The 10,694-nt window shown below is 30.7% G+C and overlaps 1 protein-coding gene across 1 annotated transcript; it reads right to left on the bottom strand.

Moving 5' to 3' along the window:
- Nucleotides 271-1,473, bottom strand: LOC108662804. The gene is made up of 2 exons (XM_018124388.1): nt 1,417-1,473; nt 271-1,317 (listed from the first exon to the last, which is right to left on the bottom strand). The coding sequence occupies exons 1-2, from the start codon at nt 1,471-1,473 to the stop codon at nt 271-273; spliced, it is 1,104 nt and encodes a 367-aa protein (XP_017979877.1).

The following is a 10,694-nucleotide window of genomic DNA, read 5'->3' as shown; positions in this document are numbered from 1 at the left end:
CAAAATGACGATTTTACCCCTGAACATCAAAATTTTAAATTTTTCCCCAAATGAACCCTCGAACTCCGAACAATCATTTTTAGTCATTCCTGGAATGTAAAATATTAAATTTCATCCTACGATTCTTATTTGAACTAGTTCGGGGTTAAATCAACTCAAGTGTACCGTTAGGTGCAATACCGGGTTTCGTCTATTCTTGGGAATTTTCCTAGCGTAATAACATGCTGCTCAATGCATGTATGTCATGACATGTGTTTATAGAGTCGGGTTTTACACTTGAGGTCTAGAATTTAAAGCATTAGCAAGTTGGCCTACTTGTATCTCAAGATTTCTAATGGAAGTTGCTTGATTTTGAATGGAGGCATCAGTCTTTATCATAAATGTATCAATCTTTGTTATGAATGCATCAGTTTTTGTCATGAATTGCATGAACATAGCCTCCATTAAAGGCTTTTTCTCTGGCATAGGGGCACTAGATGGAAATCTAGAGGGAAAGTTTGACTTAGCCATTAATGAGGACCTTTGGTTGTTATTCCATGAAAAAATAGGATGATTCCTCCAACCAGGATTATAAGTGTTGGAATAGGGATTGTTTTGTTTCGTATTTCCAACAAATTGACAAGATTCATAATAAATGGGACAATTGTCATTGGAATGTCTTTCCCCACAAAATTCACATGTCATAAAGGAGTTTTGAATAGCATTAACACTCAGTTTATCAATTTTCTTTGCGAGAGAGGCCAATTGTGTAGAAACAGTGTTCAACACATCTGATTCATGAATTCCAGCAATTTTTCTTGTACCCAATCTTTCAGATGGCCATTGATAATTATTATAAGCTATCTCTTCGAGCAAATCATAAGCCTCATCAATGGATTTACTCATAAGTGCACCCCTAGTGGCAACATCAATGGTAGTTCTAAAAGGTCCCAGCAAACCATTATAAAAAGTTTGAACTTGCAACCACTTAGCTAATCCATGGTGAGGACATCTTCTCATCAAATCCTTATACCTCTCCCAAGCCTCATATAATGATTCAGAATCAAATTGCATGAAAGAAGTGATATCATTCCGCATCTTTGCTAACTTTGCAGGTAGGAAGAATTTTGCTAAGGATTTTTGAGCTAAATCATCCCAAGTATTAATGGAACCAGCAGGAAGTGAATTTAACCAACTCTTTGCTTTATCTCTCAATGAAAAAGGGAAAAGCCTCAATCTTATGGCATCATCAGTAACACCATTAGCCTTGAATGTATCACAAATTTCCAGGAAATTTATAATATGAGCATTTGGATCATCATTGGGCAAACCCCCAAACTAAACAGCAGTCTGAATCATCTGAATGATTGATGGCTTAATTTCAAAATTATTGGCTTGAATAGGAGGTCTTTGGATACTAGAGTGGAGATTTTGTACTTGTGGGACTACATAATCCCTCAAAGGTTTGGTCTCTTCCTCCTGTTGATCAGCCATGGTTCTCTTTGAAGTAGAAATTTTTTTGTTTTTCCCTCGAAGTCTATGAAAAGTTTTTTCGATTTCTGGATCAAAAGGAACAATTTCTAGATTTTGAACTCTTTACATACAACGACCAAAAGTACCTAAAAAATTAAAAAAAATAATTAAAGGAAAGAAAAGCCTAGATTAAAATTAAGAATGCTTGGTATTAATATTAACAAAAGAATTAAAAATTAATTCCCTAGCAACGGCGCCAAAAACTTGTTGTTAAATTTTCTACTCACGCAAGTGTACAAATCGCAAAGATAATATAAAGATGAGCAGAGTGTCGATCCCACAGAGAAGTGAATTAATCCTTATTGTTAACTACTAAAATTAACACACCTTAATTTTATCTAAACAATTAAAATTAAAAAGGAAAAATTTAAAGTGATAAACTATTAACTAAAACCAAAACTAATCTGAATTTTATTAGCAAATTTACTTCTAATGACTAACAAACCTAAGATTATGATATGCCTCAATACTTCATCTGATTATTATCTCTCTCTCTTAACTTAGTTTAATGGATTAAATTGCTAATCTAGAGTCCTAAATTATTTAGAAGTCTCTGTCGAGTTTCTTATAAAAATACCTCTCCCAATTAATTTACTATATGTCTATGCAAATTATATTGAAGAAAGATTCATTAAGTTTGTGCTCTAATTTTGGCTACGTATGGCATATAGGTGTATGTCTACCCTATATGCAAATCAAACCACCTAATCAACTAAGTGTATTCGATCATACACTATTTTATTCAAGGTCTACCTAAATTTCCTTCGTCAAGGTTTAACCTAGGTTTCCAATTCAATCTAATTGGAAGCTAGTGAACTAGAAGCATTAAGAATAGAATAAAATAAATAATTTAAATCCATCAAACATAAGTAAAAGAGATATAAATAATTCAAACTAGATATTGAGTTCAATCATAAGCTTAGATTAAAAAATTAGTTCCCCATCAAAGTCATACATTACATCGAATAAAATATAAACATTAAAACAAAACTAAGAAAATAAGTGAATAAAAGAAAATATAGAAAAACTCAAGAATTGTATTCTTGATCTTCAAATCTCCTTGAATTCTGCAAATTATTCTTAGCTTCAATGACTCTGTAGCTCGACTCTCAACTATTAATATGGTGTTTTTCTTCTTAATGCTTTTAAGTCCTCAAAAAGGTTTTTTTTTTATAGACTTTAAAGTTAGGCCAATTTGGGTGAAGAAAGAAGTCAATTTCAGCTAGGATTTCCTCATTAGACTATGTAAGTCGCAGCTTTACCAAATTAATTAACAAAAATTGCAATTGCCCTAGGACTGCTATAGTATGTCAACTTCAACAAGATTTTTGATCATTTTTAAAGCTGAAATGGGTAAAGTGGTAAACATGAAAGTTGTATAACTTTCCCTTATCTTTCCATTGACCTAAGAATCGTTTCATTTGGAGCTTTGTAGAGAAAATTATGTCCAAAATACCAAAATATATACATTAGAAGTCTGCACCTCAAAATTGCTCTCCTTCTTCCATTAAAATTCTTCTTTCAAACACCTACAAAAACACAAATAAATCAATAGCAATCTACCTTAATCATATTAACACCAAATTAAGCATAAATTTAACCAAAATTAGATTGACTCACCTAAAATAACTAATTTAAAATAATTAAATAAAACTTATTAATTTCGATGCATTACTACAAAAACTTAGCCAAATTACTATCAAAATTAAGCTCAAATGACTCTATATCATAGAGTTATCAAGTACCAAGTTCTAGAATTTGTTAATTAAAGTAAGTTCAAAAGGTAAGGGTTTGAGCATTCTAGTTTTAAAGTTAGAAATTAGACTTGAATGTTAAGTAGATGGAGATTTAATTAAGTTATGTGCTAGAACAATATTGAAAGTTAAGAAGCTACTGTCTATGCATTATGTAAGGGGAAGTTGAGGCTTGAAACTTGTTGCTCAACCTAGAAGGTTGTTGGTGATTAAAAGAAGGTTCAAGATTAGTTGCTAGGCCAAGATTGGTGATTGGAATTGCTGGTGGAGCATTGTTTTCCACTGTGAATAGGGCTTTAATTTGATAAATAGGCTTTTGTATAAAAATATGAGTATATATATATATATATATATATATATATATATATATAGATGTTCATATGATGATTGTGTATCTNTATATATATATATATATATATATATATATATGTATAGATGTTCATATGATGATTGTGTATCTATTGTGATGGCCTAGGAGAATCACATCTAGGTCGATTTTTGACATTTGAATTGAATTTTTGGTTTGTATGAGTATTAACTTTGATTTTTGAAGGCTTTATGAATCTATATAACTATATATGTATATGATTTGGAAAAGGGAAACAAGCCCCTTCAAAGTGTTTAGATCATCAAATGGTTTTTGCCAATTCTACTTGTTTGTATGTGAGCCAATGATGGCATATATGTGAATTTGTTTTGTATTAGAGTATAGTTTATGACTTAGTCAATTTTGTTTTTCATGAGCTAATGACATGGTGAAATTGTGTAAGATAGCTGATTGAGCTTGCTATGACAATACATTAAGGATGCTAAATTTTGTTACTAGATGTGGTATATGGTGAGTTTGATACTTTTGATTTGAAATGGCACAATGAGTTGTTCTATATAATTGTCAAGATTATCAAGCTTATTATACTATGATCAATTGATACGAGTTTTGTGGTATGAATTCAGGGGACATGATTTGAATTAGATATATGTTTCGTTTGATGGTTGCAATTTCGATCATTGATTTGGTTATGGTAAAGTGGTGTCCTTACCCTGTGATTTGTTATCTGTCAACTGCTTTAGTACTAAACATTATTTGTTCTCTGCCAATTGCTTTGGCACCAAGCGTGATTTGTTTCTCCATTGATTGCCTTGGCATTGAGCTTGATTTGTTTCTCCGTCGACCACTATGCCGTCATGCGTAATTTGTTATTCTATCGATTGGCCACTAGATGATGATTATGATATTTCTAGAGGGACCACTCTTACCTTGAGATTTCTATGATTTTATATGTTTGCTATGTGTGCGAAATACTACTGCAAGTGAATTATTTGTGCTATTTGAGATATATGTGAATTTCTGTATTGAGGAGCTTTGAGGTAATGTATATGTACCTTTAAATTTATTGTTTATGGAATCTTTACAATAACTAAAAGACATGGCATTGGCGGCAGCTCCCATGGTAAGCTTAAACTAGTTATGTAACACCTATGGCCACATGATAGACTAGCTAAGGTTAGCAAATGTATAGTTTGATTAACAATTACAGTAAGTTTTAGTATGCACCCTAAGGGGATGATTTTGTATTGCACAAAGACACAAAAATTCTGAGTTGGATTATTTGATATATGTATTGGGATGACTTTCAGATAATACTTTGATTAGAGATGTAAAGTTTCCATATTTCTGCTTTGCATTTTGGATGCATTATACTACAGGTTTTTCTAACTAATTATTTTGTAACAACTCTTTTGTATTTGGCTTGTTTCCCTTCGCTTCCACTCACAGAGTTATGAAAGGACTCACCCTAATCTATTTGTCACCATGTGTATAAATAGACAACGACAGATCCTTGAGCGGGAGTCAACTAACTAGTGTGTTCCTTAGATGAACATTTTGGCATCTGGAAGGCATATCCCCACAGCATGTCCACTCTACTGAGTTTGGTTTAGATTTTGGTTATGTTTTCACTTTGTTTTGGGTTACGTAGGCATTAAGTTGCCTTTTAATTTTACTTGGATTTTGCACGAGCTTGGACCCATTATGTTAGCCAAGTTATGGCATTCTCTATTTCTTGTGTTGGTCCTAATGGAGCACTTAAAAGGGAGTAAAATGCACTTTTAAAAAATTTGAAGGAAACGTTTAAGGTTGAAAAACTTTTGAAGAATTTTGAAAATGAAAGTTAAAACTTGTAAAAGTAGAAAATCACCAAGTAAAGAGAAGTGGATAAAACAAAAATATTTATAGTGATTTGGTCTTCTTGACTTACATTTACTACCTTGATCTTCCACAATCAAGGATTTCAACCCAAATTCATTGAACTAGTGGAATTTATAGCTTTTATCAAGCTTTTACAAGAAGAGCTTCTAACCTAAGCTCAAAACCCTTACAAGATTTCTGAAGCTTAGTCTATCCCTTAAAGTGTCTCGCACATTCTAAGTAAACAAAGAATAAAGAGAAAATGAAGTACAATTGATCACCTAACTGATTTAAACTTGAAAAAGTTAAGCTCAAATCTCTTTACAAAGATAAGAGTGAAACACACTTGAAACGGGAACTTTTGTACACCTTTTAGCTCTAATCTTTCTCTTGGATGGTTCTCTCTTGCATTTATGAAGCTTTTAAACACTTGAAGGATAATTTCAAGCCATTAAAAACAATTTTGAAAGGTTATAATCATTATTTTTCCTTCTAGCGATCTTTTCAAATTTTTGGTAGCAACTCCTTTAATCAATTAAGATGAGCTTTAATTGATCAAAGCCTTTTTGTCTGGCAGACTGCTTTATAACGTTAATCAATTAAGGGGACTTTAACCAATTAAAACCTTTATTCTTCAGACTCCTTCAATTGACATTTTTCACCAACCTTTTTCTAATAGATTAATCTTATCTTTAACTAATTGAAGCTTCTTTTCCTTCTATTTCTAACTAATTAAAATAAACTTTAACTGATTGAAAAAAGCTGCAAATTTGAATTTCTTCATTTGGCTCCTTTTAATGATATACATCATTTTGGATTTGAATTTTGGTGCTTTCAGTTACTTCAAGTTTGAGCTTTAATCAATTTACTCTTTTGGTTAGTCGATTAATGTGCTTTTGTTTTGCATTCAGTACCCTCTTAATTGATTAAGCCTTGTGTTCACCAATTAGGACTTTTCTGCCTAAGTTTAGTGTAATGCCTAGTATTGCTTTAACCGATTAAAGATCCTTGTTAATTGATTAAGACCAATCTGCCTTCATTGAGTTCTTTCTTCTAGACCTGATTTATTGATTAACTAAATTGTTAATCAATTAAACTTCACAAAATGTCTTCTAACTTCCTTGAATCACTTATTTGAAACTTGAAACTTATTTTAGGACATTTAAGGTCTACGATAAACAATAATATACCAATTTTACCCTCACATACTCAAGTAACACAGTTAAACTCAAGGAATGAGGAATGTTTTGTTATCATTAAAAACATATGGAGTTAACAATCTCTCTTTTTTTTATGATGACAAAACACCCCCAAAATTTAAGAGTGTGATGTCTTTAAAACTACATTAAGTGCTTAAACATTTCAAAAGTAAATGCAAAACTCATTCAAGCAATTTGGATCATTTTGTCATTTCAAAACTATAATCAATTTAAAGCTAATAAAGCTAACAATCTCCACCTTTTTGATATGACAAAAACTTTGAGCAAAATTTGCTTGTAAAAATACTCCTAAGTTTAATCATGAAGTACTTTGATTTGAAATGTTGAGCTTCTATAAAGACTATGAGAGATGATAAATTATTTAAAATTTTGAAAAATTTCCTTTCAATAGTTGCAAGGTTCAAAACATGATTACAGTTATAAGGTCACATATTCCTCTTTGAATATGCAAATTTTTTCATATCTCTCCCCCTTTTTGTAATATCAAAAAGGAAGATAAAAGCACAATATGAACAATAATTTGTAAACCACAATAAGCACAATAAGGAACGTACTAATGTTGGATTTTGATCGCAATGTATGGTCTTGTTCGTGTAACCTATGGATTTAAAAAATTTTCTAGCTATGGAAGCAATTTATCCAATTTACACAAGGGGAAATTCACAATCATACGTCATGCAAATCAAATAATAATTGCATCAATATAAAAAAATAAAAAAATAAGAGACATTACCTACTCCGTGCTAGGAATATATTTCATTCTTCTCTCCTAATGAGTTGTAGTAAATTCACCACTACACTAGTTGTTGGAATTCTCAACCAATTTGAATTTCCACTTATTTTTTAAGAATCTTTTAATCTCAAATCTAAAGTAGGCTAGGTATGGAAAACTTTTCAAGACGGTAACTAGATAGGTTTCTCTTAATTTCTTCTATGGCAATTTTTCTTTGTGTGAGGCTTGTAAAAAATTGCTAGAACAAGAAGAAAACCCAAAGAAAGAGATGGAGAAGTTTTTCTATCTTAAAAGAGAGCGGCTACTATTTGGGCAAAAATCACATATTTATAATGCAGTTTTTGGCCCTATAAAAATAAGAGAGATATTTCTATCTTCAAACTCCTTTTAAATTAATTAATTAATTAAAACTAAATTAATATTTGCCACCTACAATTATAATTAGATAATAATTTATTTATTTAATTATAATTGCTAATCCATGTCAAATTAGGATTATTCTATTTTATTATTATCCATCTTTGATTAAAAAGAATTAATAGTAAACTAAGGACATCGTAATCACACATCAAGTAATATAATTATCTCATAATTATAAATAATTATAAATAAAGAATTAACAATTTTAATTCTTATATTTATAATAAAATATCCTCCATTATTATTTTTATTTATAAGTCAATAATTATGTTAATAAATTTCTATATGGAAAAAATTCTATATTAAGATAATTTGGACTTCCTAAAAAATAATATGATTAAGACAACTCTTGTCTCCATTATCTTGCATATACTCATGTTTATAATTAAGACATTATATGCATATTATCTAAATTAAGGTAACTCTTGTCTTAATTAAGACAACACTTAGTTACCAAATTTGAACATTAATTTACATAAATAATTAAACATGTATTCCATCTTAAATGAGTTCAATTCTACAAAGCTAAGTGGGGAATCACATTGGACGTAGATATTTCAAGCTCGAATAAACATAGATTATCTCTTAATCTCTTTAAAAATAATTCTAGTTTTTAATCATGGAATCACTCCACCACAGATTCATGGTTGCACTCTTGAGTTATCTATAGTTACGAGAAATATCTAATATGTAAAATTTAATATTGGTTTGTTCAATTGCAAACTTTATGTTGTAAACCCTCATAGCCATCCAATGACAAAAGGTGAATTTATCGTTTTACCCGTTATGTCAATTTTGCCCCATAGTCTCCGATTTCATCAAATTGGTGATCCAATACTCGAGATCTAATCTTTTGAGTATTAAGATGTGATGAGTAGCTAATTCATCAATCTACTAGGCTTAGATTAAATCATCAATCTTCTTGAAATCATTAGAAATGATGTTAATACTATGAACTCCAATACTTGGATATATGCTCCCAGATGCTTACCTTAATTACAATCCCAACATACAGTGTCTAGATCAATGCATTAAAATGATCATGCCCATGGTATATCAAAGATAATAAAGAGATAAAATATGAGTCTACTATCCATCAAGATTACAGTTCTACCATAAGTGAAAGTATAAGTGTGAGATTAAGATTAAGGAAATGGCATAACTTAAACTTAGGTCTAACATGAATCCAGTTCACTTTATAATGTCATTACTCGAAGTCAACTACTTCAATGATTTGAAACTCATCATTTCCTTGAAGTGAATTACGTTCTTTTTATTGGAAGTAATCTGGATGCTACAATCTTAACATAATAATATAACTAGCTTTATTTTTCAACTGTGAACAATTTTAGATTCTATTAAAATACAAGTCTTTTATGTATGCCTCTTCATACAAATGTACTTTAATTCTTGATTAGAATCTTTGCACCTTTATAACTAGATAATAAATACTTGCTTAAATAAACTCTTCATCTTATTATCAAAATGTACTTTCATTACAAATAAAATAAATGGAATTGAACATGAAAATATACTTGCTTTCTAGGGCACCATATTCTCAAATTCCTAACAATCTTTCACTTGCTCTATAACAAGTATGACATATTCCTCATTCTAAGACCTTTTAAGTGACCTTCTAAGTCTTTGTGAATGGATCAACGAGGGTCTGCTTTGTTAGAATTTTCCTTCCAAGAATTTCTCCATGTTGTATGATTTGTCAAATAAGATGATATATCCTCTCAATATGTTTTATTGCTCTATAATTCCACGATTCTTTTGAGTTAGACACTACTTCACCGTTATCAAAATAAAGTGTAATGGGCTTGTCCGCATATGGAATTTCTTGAAGGTCGATAACGAACTTATGTAGCCATACAGCTTCCTTTTTAGCTTCACAAGTTGCAAAATACTCTACCTTCATAATAAAGTCTACAATACAAGATTTCTTTACACTCTTCCAAATTATAGCTCCTCCTCATAAGGTGAAAATAGATCTTGATGTTGATTTCCTAGATTCAACATCAGATTGAAAAACTAAATTAGTGTACATTATTGCCACAAGGTCACTTCCATAATATACAAGCATGTAATTCTTTGTTCTACGAATATATTTAAAAATGCACTTAACTGCAGTCCAGTGTTTCATGCTTGATTAGACTGAAATCTACTAATGAATCTAACTGTATAACATATATTTAGCCTAAAGCATAACATAACATTCATGAGACTTCCAACAACATATGCATATGGAATCTGTCTCATGTTTTTAACTTTTTCTGGAGTTTTAGGTGACATTTTTTTGGAAAGTTTGATTCCATGTCTAAAAGGCATAAAACCTTTCTTTGCATCTTGTATAGCAAACTTGGCCAAAATCTTGCCATTGTAAAATGCTTAAGATAATGCTATATGCTTGTTCTTACGGTCCTTTATAAGTTTGATCCTTAGAACATAGCTACCTTTTCCCAAATCCTACATATTGAATTGTTGGTTTAGCCAACCTTTGACTATTGACAACATTCCTACAACATTCCCAATGAGTAGAACGTCATCAACATAAAGAACTAGGAAAATGACATTTTTTATCCTGTATCTTTTTATAGACATGAGGTTTGTCAACATTTTGTTGAAAACCAAATAATTTGATAGTAGTATCAAATCTCATGTTCCAAGACCTAGGTGCTTACTTAAGTCCATAAATGGACGTATGCAATTCACAAACCTTATGCTTGTTGCCATTTTTAATGAAACTCTCTTGCTGAGGTGTATAAATGCACTCTTTAAAATCCCCATTTAAAAATGTGGTCTTGACATCCATTGTCATATCTCATAATTAAGATGTGCAGCTATAGACAAAAGGATCCTGATGG

Source organism: Theobroma cacao, chromosome 7, assembly GCF_000208745.1.
Source record: "Theobroma cacao cultivar B97-61/B2 chromosome 7, Criollo_cocoa_genome_V2, whole genome shotgun sequence".
Classification (NCBI taxonomy): Eukaryota; Viridiplantae; Streptophyta; class Magnoliopsida; order Malvales; family Malvaceae; genus Theobroma; species Theobroma cacao.
Note: the sequence above shows the minus strand (reverse complement) of the source record. Positions and strands in the feature narration are given on the sequence as shown.